The sequence below is a fragment of the Acomys minous genome, assembly GCF_964271855.1.
Source record: "Acomys minous genome assembly, chromosome: 10".
NCBI lineage: Eukaryota > Metazoa > Chordata > Mammalia > Rodentia > Muridae > Acomys > Acomys minous.
The window spans coordinates 17,523,535-17,541,360 of NC_140491.1; the positions used below are offsets into that span (position 1 = coordinate 17,523,535).

The 17,826-nt window shown below is 48.8% G+C and overlaps 1 protein-coding gene across 8 annotated transcripts in view; it reads left to right on the forward strand.

Annotated features, from left to right (window-relative positions):
* CCDC149 (coiled-coil domain containing 149) overlaps positions 1 to 16,634 on the forward strand; it is an 88,257-nt gene extending 71,623 nt beyond the window's left edge. For all 8 annotated transcript variants that reach the window (XM_084797626.1, XM_084797628.1, XM_084797622.1 and 5 more), the window contains 2 exons: positions 5,172 to 5,288; positions 14,336 to 16,634. In XM_084797626.1, the coding sequence (XP_084653752.1) occupies positions 5,172 to 5,288; positions 14,336 to 14,766 (548 nt within the window). In that variant the 3' untranslated portion in view covers positions 14,767 to 16,634. The remainder of the gene's footprint in view (positions 1 to 5,171; positions 5,289 to 14,335) is intronic.
* The last annotated feature ends 1,192 nt before the right edge of the window (positions 16,635 to 17,826 follow it).

The window sequence follows — 17,826 nt, forward strand, 5'->3', positions numbered from 1 at the left end:
GTTAGAGTGTTTCAGTCCTGGAGCTTAAGGACAAGGAGTGGGGGACCCTCTTCCAGTGTGGATGGCATCAGTTCCCTTAATCCTGCTTTTATGTGTCTTCATTTCACCTGCTGTGGGGCAGAACAAGAAACAATCTGTCCTTCCCCACCCCCCACCCCCTACCCCCACCTACTCTGCCTCCTCCATCTCTTCTTCTTTCTCATCCTCTCCCCAAGCAGCAGCTAAACCACAGTGGAATGTGCTGAGTTCTAGTCATTTGAGAGAAACGTCTTATTTACCAGCATCTCAAAGGGGAATAATAGCATCTTCTCCAGTAAGTCAGTCCATCCGTGGGCTGGTACCCGTTTTGAGCTTCAGCTTCGTAAATACATCACTATGCCAGGAGGCAACCTGCCCTTCCCTTCCCTATGAACCTGTAGTCTACTCAAGGAAGCAAGATGAGTCTCCCTCAAGCAGTGCTGGGGAAAACAGAAAGTGTGCGTGCTGAATGAATGTCCAAGAGTGATGACGGGTGGAGTCCTCTGATGCCCCTCTGTGATGAGCAGTTAAAAACAAGAAGATTTGGCATGACAGATACTTGGTGTGCACACCCATTTGCACACCAATGGCAGACATCGCTAATCTATCACAGCAATTGCTCTTGCTGATGTGGCCGTCTTCCACGTTGGCCACCTTCCAGTCAGAGCTGACACATGGAAGAGCATTTCCCCCTTCGCTAATCTAGTCTGATATGTTCATTTTAGAACATAGGAAACAGGGAGTTAGATGACACCGGAGGTCATAGAAGGTAACATTAGACTTGGGTGTTTCAAGTTTTATAAGCCATCGTCTATGGGTGCTGGATGACTGAAGTTCCAAGCCAAGATACACAGGCAAATGGTGCGAGTGGATACGGACTTTTAGAGCAGAGAGGAAGGATCCAGAAGGCAGACACACCTCTTTGAGACTCTGGTGGGCAAAGTCCACACGGCAGAAGGCTTCGCATGTCTCTGCTTTCCCTCTTTTCCACTCCTGACCTACACCATAAAGTTTTATTTTGTTTTATGAGACAGAGTCCCACAGAGCCCAGTCTAGCCTTGAACTTGCTACAGTAGCAGCAGATGACCTTGAAGCTCTCATCCTCCTCCCTCTACCTCCCATGTTAGCCTCACAGGCATTCACTATCACACCTTGTTCATTAGGGCTGTGGATTGAACCCAGGGACAAATGCACGCTAGACAAGCCCGCTACCAATAAGTTCCATTCCTCAGCCTCATCATGGAGGTCTTGATGGTGTTTGGTAGACTTGGGGTCACTTTGTGATCTTGCTGTAGAGCGCACCTATTTGACAAATGTTACAGGCTGTAGCAAAAAAAAAAAAAAAAAAGTCATCGGGGGGACCTGAGACCATTCCAAGCTGTTTTGTCTTGATAGTGACAGAGCTAGGGGGCTACTACAAGGAGCTGTTAGGAACTGCAGGCCATGATTCCCAAGCCAGGACTGATCCTGTTGGCATCCTTCTCTCGGATTCTTGAAGGTCTATATAGGTAGCTCTGAGGAGCGTTGTCCCAAATGTGTTCACATTGTACAAAGAAACACTGGGGCCTGGGAGATGGGCTCTTGGGTAATATGCTTGCGGCACAAGTGTGGAGACTTGGGTTCGAATCCCCAGAAGCCATATAAAGCCAGGCAGGTTAGCACTTGTAACCCCAGTGCTCCTATGGCCGGATGAGACGGGGAAAGAGAAGAAACTCTGGAAGCACATGGGCCAGATAGTCAATGGGGGGGGGGGGGGGCAAGGACCAACATCCAAGATTGTCTTCTAAGACACACACACCTACTCCTGCAACCCTACCCACCCCCCAACCCCCCACCCCTGCCACATGCACACCTCAACAGAGCAGAGGTGGGGGAGCACAGACGCAATCCACAGACATGCCAAAAGCCAGAAAACAATCTGGCTGGAGGCCAGAGTCTGGCTTCTGGAGCTTTTCATTTTCACTCTGTCTCCCTCTCCAGGCATCAGCCTGAGGAGGAAAATGTGGGAGCTGAAAGTACTTGGTTCATTTTTAGCGGCAGGAATGAGAGCGTTGGTGCCATATGGCCTCAGCAGAGCTCTCAGGCACTTGGGCTCTAGCTGAATAAGAAGCCCATGTGGCCTTCTGCCGTGGTGCTTTTTGTGTCCTTTGACCGAGTGTGCAGAATTTCCTCCCTGACACAACCTCCCCTCTATTCATAAAAGCCAGATGAAAGCTTAGACAGCCAGACTATCCAATCAGAGCTCAGCTCGGTTGCCACAGCTGGCTCCAGTCCTTCAGAGAGACAACTGAACCAAGAGCCTTCTAAGAAAGGCTTTGAATTTACACACATGGAAAGAGTGACCAGATCTTGCCCTGTTGCTAGTATGGGGAGTGGGGGTACCATCTCCAGGCAGGAGTTTGGAGAGGCTTGTCTTCTCAACCCCACTGTGACTGCTGTGGACAAAAGCTGGCTTGCTTGCCTTCTCTCCATGCTCTTTGCTCAGGTTTTTGCAGAATTCTTTCGTGTTTGTGCAGAGCCACTCGCAAACTCACTTCCTCTCATGGAAGAAGTCCTAGGGTTTGTGCGGCCAAGGAGACATTGCACTGTAAGGAATTCCCACGAGCGGGGTCCCAGGCTGGTTTGATCACTGCCAGTTCCTGCTCCTGTCTCTATGTCTGACTCCTTGTACCAGGGCAGAGGCTTGAAGGCTGGGTTGCTGTAGAGGGGGTGGAGCCTCCCCCAGGAGGCTGGCGTGCTGTCAGTCTCCTGCCAGAGACAGGCGGACATGAAATAACAGTCCTGACCTTGACTTGTGGCTGTACTGTGTTGCTATGATGGATATAAAGGAAAGAAATCAGCCGCGAGGCACCTGTTGCCTGCTGTGTTCCCTACAGCCTGCCACCAAGAATTCACAAATGCAGATTGTGTTTTCGCACGCTAGAAGGGGGGCCAGCTGTGGATGTCATTCTGAGGGCTTCCCATGTCACCCTGAATGGAAAACCCACAGTGCTCTCTGGGAAACCTTTCCAGATGGTAACACTGAAGTTTCTAGATTTATTCCACCTGAGGGAGTGGAAGTGCCTGTCAGAGCCTCAGGGTCAGCTCAAAGAAGCTTCTCCTCAGCTGGCCAGACACTCAGGAGACCGGAACCTAAAGGCCATTGAGCCAGCTGGGTGTGGTGGATCACATCTTTAATCCTAGCACTCAGGGAGGCAGAGGTAGGCAATCACTGTGAGTTCGAGGCCAGCCTGAACTCATGGTGAGTCCGGGACAGCCAAGGCTACACAGAAAAACCCTGTCTCTAAAAACAACAAACACAGAAGGTTCTTGAGCCTTCACCTGCCATTTGCCCAAGGCAGCAGCAAATGCCAAGCATGCCAGATGCCAGGACCCAGTAGACATTTCAGTCAGCAACACAAACCTTATCAGGCATTTTGTAAGTGCCTACTGTGTGCAGAACTCTCTAACACAAGTCAATCAGCTTAATAGGACAGGTCTCTAAAAATCAGGAGCTGCCTAAAACAACAGTGATGAGATGTGCTTGACTTCATCTGATTCTCTAAAGGAGTATAGACATATGTTTTTACTCAAGTGGCCTTCTGGGCTCTGATGAATGGGGAAACAAGTTAAGATCATGACACTTCAGAGAAAACCTTACTCTAAGCCAGACTGGAACCCAAGTTAGATTCGTGATCTGGAGCTTTTGTTTTAGGCCCAATGGTTTTCACCCAGAAAACCCTAAAGTCTTTCAAGCCAAGACTTGGCATCATACTATGCCTATGAATTCTCCTGTGCATGTAGATGGCGTCACTGTTCATCCATGCATTTGGGGCCAATGTGTCTGGGGCTCATGTTTGAAAAGCTGTTTGTCCCTGCGGCTCATCTGTGTGACCTGCTCTGTCCTCTGCAATGGAAGTGCGGTGCATTTCCCTTGGCCCTCTCATCCACCCCCAAACCTTCCCTACCCTCTTTGGAGAGGCCACACTAATAGGTGACAAGGTTAAGCTGAGTGCATATTCCAAGTGAGAATACAGCTGGGATGGTGTGGAGGGCTTGATACCGCCTGCCCGGCGACAGAGCTACATAGTTGATGTGACCAGATGCAATTAGGACTAGTACCAGCTGTGATTTCAGCAGGTTAACATTTGTTGAATACTCTATAAACATCCAAGACCTTCACCTGGCCAGTTCATTTTGTCTTCACAACTACCTGTGATGAGAAATATGATGATTTGAGAGGTAAAGTGACACTCTTGCTGTCACCTAGTTAGCAGGTGACTCTGTCCACAGCACAGCTAATACATTGTCCCCACCAAGGTCCCTGCTGCTGCTACTGCTCTTGTCCCACCCAGCTTCTCAGTTCTTCATGGCCACATGAGCTGCCCTTTATTGGTGACACTCGTGGGCAGCAGTTCCTGGGAAATGAGTCAAGGTCTTCCATCACGGATACTGCCCTGATCTATCCTCACTAGAGAAAGACCTACCGACTTCATTACTTGTACTGCCCACATCTGAAGGAGTTTCCTAACCACATAGCTATCTCATTGTATGGGAGTGTCTCCGTTTCATTTCTTTTTTTTTTTTTTAAAATATTGGGAAAGAAGTTTATTATGAAAGAGGGAGGGAAAAGAGAGGAGGGGTGCCCCAGAAAAGAGAGAAACCAAGAAAGTCAAAGAGCAAGAAAACGAGAGAGAGAGAGAGAGAGAGAGAGAGAGAGAGAGAGAGAGAGAGAGAGAGAGAGAATGTTTCATTTCTGAGGCTGTGTTAAAAATACCCTGACAAAAAGAACTTAAGAGAGAAAGGATATATTCAGCTTACAGTTCTAGATTGTGGGAAAGCCAAGATGGTAGGAACTGGAAGCATCTAGTCACATCCCCAGTTACAGGCAGAGAGAGAGTGTGTGTGTTCATGATCGTGCTTGGCTAATTTTCTTTACTTTTATACAGTCCCAAATCCCCTGGCTAGGGAATGGTGTCACCCACAGTGGCCTGGTCTTTCCACCTCAATCAGTTCATTATATTAATACCTCAGAAGCCAACCTGATCTAGGCAGCCCCTCTTCCCAGATGCTTCCATGGTGTGTCAAGTGGGCATTTAAAACTGTTACAGGTTGTAAATGTTACCCAGCTAGCTCAGCGACATGACAAGCCAATGTCCCCGTCTTCCTTACAGGGGGCAAGGACACCATACTGTTCAGTGACCAGACTCTCCCCACCATACAGAAGTCAAAGTCATCACTGTTGAAGTTTGTGGAACAGCCCACGGAGAACAAGGAGAGCGCCAGGGATGGTAAGTGTATCTCAGGGTTGCTGTCTTTTCCTGGTGCACACACCCATGCATGCACACATGCGCACGCTTCTATCTGCAGCTGCAATCTCCTCTTTCTCAGAGCCTGAGCTTTGCCAGCAGGCTGACCTTCTTCACTGTGACGTCTACAACCTACAACTCATTCTGCTTCCTTTTTTTTTTTTTTTTTTGCCACCTTCTTGGTTACTCAGGCTCGGAACCTTTTAGTCATCAACCCCTACCAGTATCTCTTCCCCATCCACATCCGGCCTGTAGCCAAAGTCGTTCTATGGGGTTTCTTGGCCTTCCCATGTGGGGCTCAGTCTGGTCCCTCACTGTGTCATTGGAGGCTCCTCTCCCAGTCTCCCCACATTCCAACCCATACTTGATCGGGTCCCACGTTCATCCTACAGCTATAGGACCAACCAGTGACCACACCGGGCCACCTCGTTTTTCACCCTCCTCAGAGTTTCCAAGTTATACTTCCTGTCTTGACTTTGACTCTCGGCTAGTCAGGCTGACCTAGCACACCCTCCTCCCTGATGAGCGAGTGACCTTGTAGCAAGACAGGCTGACCAGCTTTAGCATTTAGCTCGTACTGTGGAACAAGCCAATTTACAACTTACAGCTTGGAACGTTAGTGGGAAGACATAGGACTCATTCGGATGTACAGGTGGTTGTGCCCACCACAGCTGGGGCCAGCAAGGGCCACTCAGTGTCTCTAACTTTTAGGATCCCTCAGCACATTGCCAGAAAGTAGAAGCAGAAGACATTTCTAGGTTTTCAACAGAAGCATAGAATTCCAGGGTGCAGTCCATGACCCTAGTGAATCCACCCTGGCCAGAAAGCTTGAACTGGGTCTTTGCAGCCCCCAGCACTTGCTGCCTGGAGTACTGGCCCCCAACAGTACGGCCTTGTGTTGCAGCCGGTGGTCATGGCATGCTGGCAGCCTGTGTCCTCATAGGAGCGCCTGCTGGAGCCTCTCTGTGCTCTGAGTTTGCTGAGCCTCCGGGTGGCCCGGAGCCTGCTGCACTGAAATGGGCTCTTGCTGTCTTAATCTTCGCAAGGGCAGCATGAGTGAGGGGCTGATTCAAAATGATAGCTTCCAGAGTCCTGCCATCAGTGGGCATTGTCCTGTCTGTCCTGAGCCAGCTCTGGGTGGGAGCAAGGACGCACTCTCTGAGAGGCTGTCAGTGTTCCAATGGCCTCATCACTGCTGTGGCCTGATTAGTCCCAAGACAGACAACCAACAAAAGATGACAAATGTCCCCTTTGGGCTTATGAGTGGAGGGACACATTTTTAGGGGACTAACAACGATCTTTTTCTACAACATCATTTCTTCTTCATCTTTTAGAAAGGAAACAGTATTTTTCTTTCCACTCTGTCATGAAGCATCTGCCTCGTCCCTATTGATGTGTGTATTGTCACTAATAAGTATTAATGATATTAATTCTGTTCGCGACAGCAGCCTAGATTAATTACTACTATTTGCAATAATATTTTCCAACTTTGGGCTAATTCATAAAGTCTTTTATGGAAATGTCAGTGTTACGAGCCTGTAATTAATGCAAAAGTAAAGCTTCCCATGGCTGGCTTAAGAGTCAACGCCCAGAATCTGAGCATTTGGACATTTACTTCCCATAGTAAAAGACTGAGGTCTTAGTGAAGGCATGACATGGTCGCATGTTTAAAAACTTTTCCGGTGTACTGATAATTGACCTCAGCACTTTTTCCGGGTGCCTTCTAGATCAACACGAGGGAAAAGGGGAGGGTTGGTAAACACTGTTGTACCCACAATCCCAACGTCCAGAACCTGTGTAGTTCCGGCTCCAGGACATGCTCTCCAGCCTCTCTCAGGAAAAGCAAAATAAATAAGAGCAGACAATAGAAGCACAGCTAGTGTCCGCCATCCTCTTCCCGGGTCTACCGTTTCCTCCTGGTGCCCATCATCACCCCTGTTCTGTTGCTGCATTTAGCCTATGATGGTAACAGTGGGACTCTCTTCTTCCTACCTCCCCTGCAAACAAAAGTGTAAAACAGAAACGTTTCCCAGGTAGCCTCAAAGATTTTTTTTTCACTTTAAAAGAAGGGGGAGGAGAAGGAAGACGAGAAGGAGAAAGGGCAAGGGAAAAAGAGATAGATGGTGACAGGGTTCACACATCTAGACGGGATTGGAATATCACAGGAGGGAACTGAACGAGGCGCAGCACCAGCAACCAAAGGCCCCGGCATAACTCAGACCAGCTTTCCTTAGATGTAAATGAGGGTGAAAAAGGTCTCACCTGAGCCACAGTAAAAACACGGCTGCCAATGGTTTAGGGGTGAGCCTGTTCTGAAGAAGGTTAATTAATTTTTCAGGGGCACCAGAATATACTATTAACTGTCTCAGGAGAAGTAATTTCATGAGAGTAATTTCCAGGAGGAGTTTATTCATCTCACACTGGTGGGAAAAAAAACTGTAGCTGTAGGAAACACCATAATCTGCTCCTTTTGAATAACACTTCCCGCTCCTCTGGGAGCGTGGTCGTCTTTGACAATGTTTCTTATGTCCCTCTACAGCCAGTATGAGGATTTTCATTTGTTCATATGAAATCGATGTGGCTTCTTCCCTGTGCTGCCTTGGATGTAGCTAAATATTTGCAGGAGTTAAGCTGTCTCCGTCTCTTTTCAGAAACCGCCATTTTGAGAAGTTTTAGGGTGGTTAACCTGAATATACCCTGAAATGAATACTATAAATTGAAGTTGCTTTCATAAAGTGATGCATAATATTTAGGATGTATGCTAATAGATTCACTTTTTCATGAATACATGCATAAGTCCATATATCCAAGCACTTAGTAAGATATTTATTGAGGCTCCGCCGTAGAACATTGGCAAAGTTAAAAAAAAAAATTAATCAGGCAAGACTTTGCACTCAAGGTAGTTAGTTATAAGTAACAATTTGAGGTGAGGGGAAAAGCACTAAGTTCCAGGAGGTCCAGACTTTGCCTCATGGGAAGTTCGTAGCCAGGAATAGGGCTTGTGGCCGGATTTAATCATCATGGAGGAAGTAGGGGCTGGGCTGCCCTGAGAAAGAAACGAGAGCTGCAGGGAGAAGGGACATCGCCAAAGGCCCCTGAGGAGAAAGGGGCAGTGCCATGAGGGACTGACATGGCTGGATACAAGGAGAGGAGCTGGGATGTCAGACACAGAGAGGAGTGGATGAATGCACAAATGCTAGGCTACAAGCTTGGACCCTGGTCTCCAGAATCTGCAGCCACTGAAGGGTTTCTACATGGAGGAAGACATAGTGAGGCATGTGCTTTAGGGTCACAGTGCTTCTCACACTGTAGTGGGAACCCCCACCACCTGGGACCTTATGAAAGCCTGCAGCCTGAGACCAGTACGTGAGGGGTGGGGCACCTCCCAGGTGCAGGTCCCTGTAGCTCAGAATAGCTAAGCTGTAGGGAGGCCCCACTGGCCTGGACCCTATTGAAAACGGCGCACACTCTTATCTTGGCTGAACAGATCACGGAAGGTAATTTTTTGTTTTCAATTCAAGGTTTCTTTTACTCATATATGTGTTCATGTATTTTGTTGTAAGGACAAGTGCTAGGGTCATTCTCCAGGAGAAGACTTGTGAGGAAGAGGGAGACACAAGATAGCCACAACGGAATACAGACTTGAAAACGAGAGGGGAAAAAAATTGGTCCAGAGTCTGTCCCTGGGGTTCTCCTGTGGTTATCCAAAAGGCTGAGGAAAAGGAAATGGCTCCTTTTAAATGTGAAAAAAACAAACTCGTATCAGGAGAAGTAGATGGGAGAGGTTTGGGGACAAGAGGCAAGACTTGCCTTGCTCAGGGGAAGGCCACCGCCCCCTCCGAGTGGCTCCAGTGTGTTTACCACCCACTGCACCCACAGTGTGTGACGCTACCACTTCCTTCTGTGTGAGCCAGCCTCTGCCCCTTGGCGGGCCCACTTAAGCCTTGTAGAGTACCTGATCCAGTCTAGTTTCTTCTGGGGGGTTCTTCAGATCTGCTTTAACCAGGCTTCAGAGATCTAAAAAACTACTTTAAATTGACACATAATGTCCATACTTAGCTACGCCATGTGACATGTCACACATGGGTATAATGCATAGAGACCCAGTCAGTTGGTATAACCACTACGCTTTAGATGTTAAGGACACTCAAAAGCCTCTCTAGCAACTGCTTTGGAATCTACAAATAGATTCCGTCAACCCAACAGCGATTTCAAACTTTCTTAGAACTTTAAGCACATGCTAGTCAACTAACTATTCCCAAATGAACATTTATTTAATTAAATGTACATATTCAAAGCTCCCACCCTTGACCACTCACAGCCATCAATACTTTTTTATGCATTGCATTCAAATGGATCACAGATGTAATAAATTTTCACGTGTTGCAGAAATTCTAAGCTGCATTTTTAACTCAGCCTTTTCAGATGATGCCCGCTTTTCATGTTATAGTTCACCTGACATAGCCAATGACATGGGCTTGCATTTAAAAATATGTAATATGTCTAAGTTATATAAGGAATCCTCTCAGCTTTGTACTTCATCCTTTTTAAGTAGTTAACACTCACCTGGCACCTGTCTGGGGCCAGGGTTGAGCTGCTGAGATCCAGGGCTGATCTTGTTTCCTGTGTCATTTGCCTGTTTGTTGAGATATGAGGGCCACATCCACCTGAACCTGCGGTGGAGTGGGGGGGGCCAGGGAGGATGAGGGTGAGAGCTACCAGATGCATTAGATTGGAGCCCCACAGTCTGGCTGCATTATGCACTGAGTGTGGTTCTGCGGCTGGGAGGACTCGGGTGTCAGTACACGCTCTTCTGTCTTGGCTGTGTACTCACATGTGTGCTCACATGGAGAAAGAGAAGACTCTGGTCTCCTCTTCCTATGAGGGCCCTAAAGCAATGGTGAGTGGCCCATATCCACGATGCATTTAAACCTCACTCAAAGTCTCACCTCCAAATGCCCTGCCCCCCTTTGAATCAGGGGATGGGGATGGAGGCTTCAACCTGTGAATCAGGAGAGGACACTGGTTTCACGTGCAGTGCTGAAGGGCAGAGCTAGAACTTTACATTTCACAAATGGTGAAAAGGATAAAGAAGGACACTCATGTGGCTTTCAAGTCTGAAGTCCTCAAGTCCGTGTGATCAAAAAGCAGTGTTGAAATGGCTGATGGGAGCAGGCTTGCCGGCTGGGTGGGGGGGGGAAGGGGGGTTGGGGGGAGGAGGGTGCATTTCTCCCTCTCTCTCTCTCTCTCTCTCTCTCTCTCTCTCTCTCTCTCTCTCTTTCTTTATTGAATCACTTTACAGACTGATACTAGTCTCCTCCCTCCTCTCCTCCCAGTCCCACCCTCGCATCTGGCTCCCCGCCATTCCTCCTTCTCCTTCTCAGAGAAGAGGAGCCACCCCCCAAGGGTTATTAACCCCTGGTACCTCAAGTTGCAGCAGGGCTAAGTGCATCCTCTCCCACTAGGGCCTGGCAAGGCAGCCCAGGTAGGGGGAAAGGATCTGGTGGCAGTCAACAGAGTCAGAGCAGCACCTACTCCCACTGTTAGGGGACTCACATATTGACCACACTGCTACATGACACATCTGTTACATGTGTGTAGGGGACCTAGTTCCAGACCATGCATGCTCATTGGTTGGTGGTTCAGTCTCTGTGAGTCCCCACAGACCCAGGTTAGTTGACCCTGGAGTGTGCCAGGTTAGTTGACACTGCAGGTCTTTGGGGGAAGCCATTTCTGGAATGTACCAACAGATTCGCCAGGCAGGTGGTGGGATACAGTGGGGGTGGATCCAACTGGACACTAGAATCACGAGTCTACATCTTTTATGGGAAGCCAGATGAGCAGGCGTGAGAGATGCCCACATGGGTGGGAGTTAGATTGCCAATAGCTGAGTGGAAAGAAGGAAAGAGAAACAGGACAGAGACCCAGGAATGTGTACTGAGAGCACTGGGAATAGATACGGGTTCAACAAAGGAAATGAGGAGCTCGTGTGCATGTAGAAAGCTCAGCAACGCTCTGCAATGGAACCGTCCAGTCTTGTCTCCCCCGATTGAAGTGCTTTGCAGATGGGATGCATCTATGGGCTTTGGGGTGAGAAGATGATTCTGGAGTGTACATCTGGGTCCTAAATGAACTCTCTTACAAGATGGAGGCAGGAGAGAGGTGTGCCCCCCTCTCGCCCCCATATAAACCAAGGTGATGTGGCTATGAAAATGGGCACCAGAAGAATTCTGCCACAAGCCAAGAAGCCACCAAAACCTGGGGACAGTGAAGAATGGAGTGTGCCCTGGAGTCACCCAGGGACTGCACTCCTGTTCTGCCCAGAGGGACCTCCTTAGGAGCTCTGAGCTCCAGAGCTGTAAGAAAATAGACGTGTGTGCCAAGGTAGTGGTCATGTGTTACCAGCCACAAAACATTAATCGGTGTGCGCCCAGAAACAGACTGGAAACAGGAAAACTGTGCTGTTCCAGAAGCCACAGACAGAGCTGGCCAGGGATAAGGCTGTGGCTCAGGGGAACACATGTCACAGAGGAGACAGAGGGCGGGACTGAGTGGAGAATGCAGGACCTGACACTACAGACCTCACAGGGGGGTAGGGGGGGCATTGGAGACAGACAGCAGTGGACCAATTACGAAGTGGGGCCTAGAGCAAGGTCATCAGGTGCTTGGGGAGACCCTTGAAGAGCTAGTGGGACCCCCTCCCCCTTCCTCTGAATTTTTCCTCAGCTTTTCTTTCCCTTTTCTGTCCTAAGAGAGCTTGTTCTGTTATCCCTGTGTTTCTGTCACAATGAGCAGCCTGGCACAAAGTAACAGAGAACTCATTATGAGCTAGCACCCCTAAAACTGTGAGCCAAAACCTGAGAGCTAGAACGTAGCCCAGTGGTAGAGAGATTGCTTAGCTTGGGCAAGGCCTTAGGTTCAGTTCCTACTAACACCCCCAACGCATACAATGCATTTTTCTTTTTCTATGTTGATTATCTCCATATTCATTACAATAACGGTAGGCCTCTCCAGCTCTCCCCACATGTTATATTTCTACTTTTTTTAAAAAAAAAGTTTAACTTCTGTTTTTTAAAATAGTCTTGAATATTCAGACAATGTCAGATGCTGTTGACTAATCAGTTGAGGCTCCCAGCCTCATGGACCTAAGTTGACAATCAGATAAAGCATGTCATCTGTATAGAGCATCCCCCAGCAGAGAGGGGCACCCAGGCAGGAAGTCCAAGCTGATCAGAAGTACTTAAGAGCTGGAGAAAATGGAGTGGTTCATGCGAAGACCTAAGGGGTATCGCATTTGGCCTGGCCTTCTAGAGGAAGTGAACCAAGAAAAGGTTCTTATTGGCCAGGCTGCACTATGGGAACTGGTAGCCCAATAACAGGCAGGCCCAGGTTCTATAGGCAGAAAGCAGGATGCCTCAGCAGTCCCAGCCCCAAGCTGAAATGCCTGGAAGTTTCTAGAGAGTTGCTGGTATTGATTCTATGCTTGAAAGCTAGAGACTCTGGTGCCTGGTATGAGCTGATGTAAGCAGCCCTCCCGCCATGCTTGCTGCCTTCCTCTGCCACTGTTTTTTTTTCTTTCTTTCTTTCTTTCTTTTTCTTTTTTAAATCTGGGCTGGCAGCTGGAAGGTGCCACCTACCTTCTGGTCAGGTCTTTCCAATCCCTATCCCACGTATCAATCCCTCTCTGAAAGGAAGGGCCCCATGAACACACAGGTATGTCTCATAAGTCCTAGACATCTTTCACCCAGACAAGATGACTACACACTGATCACAGGTATGTTGATTGGCTGGAAGGACACGTGTACATTTCCTTGTATCCGTGTATACATGTGCACATACAGCCTTGGAAACTGAGGCTTCAGGTCACCAGGCGTGGACCAGCAGGGCCTTGCAAAGAAAGTGAACAGCGTCAAAACAATCTGGAATCAGCACGGCTCCCTCAAAAGGTGTGGTGTGGGGAAAAGGACAGGAATACGTGTTCTGCCTCTCGCCAGTCTTCCACAGCCTAGCCCCACCAGCCAGCTGTCATCCTAAGAACATTCCTATACATGTCCTGTGATGGTCCTGACTAGTGTTCTACTGTACGTCCAGTCAGGAGTACCAGGAAGAATTCATGGTTTACACCTGGGACCTTCATGTTTGCACCAAGACCTACGCTCATGCTAAACTCACCCAGCTATGCATCTCCTATATCCCTCACCACTGTTGATCCTGAGGTCTGAGAACACACTGGCTTGTGGGAAACTCACAGCCCAGTATTGAATGCACATGTCCTGGTACCCTGTTTACTGGTCACACACTGCCACTATTACTTATTAGATCAGGGAGGGACATCAGAGCCCTCTCTTTCGCTTACCTGAGAAACTGAGGCCAGATGAGTGGTGATCATAGAGTAAGTACGCAGTGAAATGGGCACAAGGGGCCAGCACCCAGTGCCCAACTCTTATTTTCTGCCTCCTGTTTGTTGCACCTCTAGAGCTTCGGAGTGACAGAGGTGTTTAAGGCCAAGAGTCTGGTGCTGCGGGGGTGGGGGGGTGGGAGCTTGAAGCTGTTTGCGTACAGCCTTACGTCTGAAGCTGGGCAAACACCAGCTATTCCCCTCAGACAGTGAGGTGCTGAGAGAGAAGGAGGGTAGGGTTGACACTAATCTCCCCCAAGCTAATCCTCCTGCTATGAAGGCAGCTGAGTTCTCTGTTTATTACTACAGAGCCTAGGTACTCTCTCACCTTCCAAAGGATGGCCTGGGTCTTCAACCTTAGTCTTCCATGGCCATAGGAGGCCTCTTAGCAATAAGGTGGGAGTTGCCAGGAACCTGTGACTTAGCCCTCATTGGAAAAGGTACTTGCTTGGCTTCTCAACACCAGTCCTCCGATCCCCCTGGGATCCAGTGCCCTGCCTGACAAGGGGAAGAGTACTAAGCCATTGGTTCTTAAAGGCTTTAGGCAGGTGGCTGGGTGGAAGTTACTAGGAGAGGAAGGTGAGGCAAACCTGCTGCCAGAGTTTTGATGTTGTCCCTTGCCTGTTTTCAGGGGACATTCAGAAGCAGGAGAGAGATGAAAGCTGTGCGGCTGCTGAGGTGTTGACAGTGCCTGAGGATGCTGGAAAGCCCGCTGTCAGCTCCCCAGCCCAGCCGAGCAACATGGACCAGTGCTCGCACTTACATCATCCTCCGTTATCCCGGCTACCTTCAGAGGAAGTAAACACGGTGGGAAGGGATATCATTCAACTGACTGATGGGCAGGAGGCTGCAGACCTGGAAGAGGTCACAAGGGAGGCTCCCACAGAGGATCAGAGGTGTGAGCCAGGCCTGTCCCCGTCTAGCCCGGCCTCCCAGGGGGAGTCCACCGCAACCCTCCAGGACCACTCACCTTCCTTGCAGCCTGAAGCCAAAGCATCCAGTGTGGAAGATGACAGGGGGATCTCAGAGGGTGGAGACATAAGAAGCCCTGTGCAAACATGAGGGGAAGAGAGAGTGACAGGGTGACACATTGAAGGCACCAGGGACAGCGCGGGAAAGGCTGAAGCCTCAGAACAGTCATCCAAGGCACTTTCTGCTAAAACACCTTGCTGTCTGCAAACAGAAAATGCTCTGATCCTGCTACAAGCTGGGGGACGCCCGATGGTGCCATCTCTTGTCTGATTTATTAACGCTGGTCTGTGAGTTGCTTGGTGTCACCTCTGTCTGCTGAAGACGTGCTGCTGTGAACATGGCCAGGCACAAGACCGTGCTTGCCATATGGCTGCCTTTCCACATCCCTCTTTCCTGTCCGCATTTGTTGTATTAGAGAGAAGATGTTTTTCCATTAGCATTTAATGTTGCCCATCAAAATGATGGAGCAAGCTGGGAAAGGAAGGGTTTCCCCCCACCCCCACCCTGGGAATAGGCAGGTGGATAGAAGGAAGGATGTAGTTGAATGAATTGCTATGTAGGGGTCTCTGAGGATCCCCCCCCAGCAATGGGGCCATCTTGGCACCCAGTGTTTCACAGTGGCAGGTGGAAGGAACCAGAGCTGGCTGAGGAAGATGGGCTACAGGTTGGAGAGGCTATTTGCTGATTGAGAGTAGATTTCAGTTTTCTAGCCTAGGTCTGGATGTTTCACTGGTGTCGAGGTAACACAGAGCTGCCAGGAGTTGGGGACTTTTCAGCGGTAATCTGGTTTTTATTGTTGTTGTTGTTGTCATTGTTGTTTAGATGATGTTAGAAACACTAGCTGTCTTTATCCAGCCCGAGCTGCGTATAGGATGAGGTAGATATTTGAGGTTTGGGGATCGTTCCATGCTTGGTTTCCCAGTTTCCCACACCACTTGAAACCCAAACCATTCACTCCATCAACAGAATGTTGCATCTGCCCCCGCCCCCCAGGTACTAGAAGTTTAAATACAGGACTCAGAACTTGTGGTCTAATAGGTGAGGAGAAAAGATGAGTTTACTACAGCCTAGACCACAGAGAAAGCAAGTGTAAGGTTCAAGGGGAGAGGAAGGAGGAGTTGGCCTGCCTGCTACTTCCTCACAGAGTGAAGATGAATCACAGGTTTCCTTCTGAGTTGGGCTCAGCTCAGCTCCCCAGATCTGTGGGGGTGGCTAAGACCTCCCCCCTTCCCAGCTCACACCAGCTCTGAGAGCCAGAACTGATCTCAGAGACTCCAGCTAGAAAGAGAACCTCAGAGATGGCATGTGTTCCCATCCACCCTAAAAACCTGTCTGTGCCCTGGGACTTTTGAGGACAAGGGTACACCTTCAGACAGTGGCCCAGTGCCCTGTATTTCAATCTGTCCCCTGCCCCTGAAGGCCAGCACTCTGGGGAAGGAGGCCCCGAGGCTGTGCATTCACTCAGGCCAATAGTCCTGAAGGTGCCTTTTTTTTTTTTTTTTTTTTTTTCTGGATGGAGGCCACAGCTGGCTCTATGTGTCTGGCTACATGTGGCCAATGTAACTGCACAGAACATCACAACGGCCAAGGGAAACCCAGCCCGATGTGACTCAGTAAAGGGAATAAAAAACACTCTGATCTCCCAGAAGCTCTGGTTTGGACACACATCCAACAGGTAAACATCTTTGGGGCCATTCGTCACTTCCAGGAGAGTGGGGTTTATGGTAAACTCTAGCACAGTCTTGTAGGGCAAGAAACTGCAGTGAGGCTCAGGGTCTATGCTTCAGGAAACCAGGATAACAGGGGTCCATAGCTTGAGCTCAGTGTATTATTAGGTGGAATGTGGGTCACTAAGCTGATGTTGTTACATATGTAACCATTACAACAAACATCCCTACTTCTGCTGTGTCAACATGGCTCTTCTCCTCTCTAGACATTAAAGAGAGTTCTAGACACTACTTATGGTTTTGTTTGTTTGTTTGTTTGTTTGTTTTTCTAAAGAGTCAGCTATGACATCCTCTCTACCATATAACCTGCCTCGGTCATAGCCGTCCCAGCGACGGTTCATACTCAGAGAAACTTAAACAGTAGGGTGATGAAGCCTACTGTGTGACCAGAACCTTCTGAAGTGGAGCATCTTTGGACTACTTCATTCAAGAATTTTCCAGGGATCTGGGTATCTGTCTCCCATCTTTGCTTGTTTTGGGCCACTTGCATGCGTAACTGCAACAGCTCCAGACGTCACCTAATGTCACAAGGGTATTTATCCACATACATGTGTAGACATCTTCTAAGAGACAAAGGGGAAAGAAAAAAGGGAGTTCTGCATGTTTTGTTAGTCACACCATATAACACACCTATGGCTAAACACCTAGCTAGAGAATAATGTTTTTGTGATGGGTTATAGGTTCATGGAGGTATGAACCCTCTTGGCTGTCCCTACATATCAGACTGTAAAAAAAGACACTGAGAGAACGAAAGCATGTCTTAGGCAGGAGAGTGAGCAAGTAAGTAGACTTGGCCCCTACATATCGTCTTTGCTCTCACTCAATAACGCAGAATACTATGTCACCCACGGGTCTGAAGCTGTAGGTCAACTGTGTTTGTTAGGAAAGACCGTGTTCTTCTCACCTCCTTCTGATGGTGGTCTGGCCTTTGCTTCCTCCACAGGTGTGCCTGTCCTAACTAGTTTTCCACATTAGTCAGTCAGTCAGTCGGTTGGTTGAAAGAGCGCTTATTTGCCATCGGCATTTTCTGTGCTTCTGAACCCTTCAGTATGAACAGTATACAGGGTGTTTGTGGAAATGGATTGGTGCTTGAGAAACTGGCCTTTCTCACCGTTACTCCCTCCCTCCCGAAGTCCCTCCTGTCCCCTTTGGCTGACCCTCCGCTTCACCCTCTTCAGCATCCCTCTGAGGCCCACTAGCTGGAAGGTCCCTACTAGAGCCTCCTCCCCACAGCTAACCTAAGTCAACCAAATTAGTTTAGGGTCCTGCATGACTTCCTAACACACTCCCGTCATCCATCACAATGTCAAGCTCCAGAAAGAGCCCTGTTGGTGGCATTCCACACAGTGGATTCTTACTGCATTCCTTCCCTGAGAGTGCCTGCTCCCGTTTCACTATCTGGCTTGTAAAGGTCATTTTACTT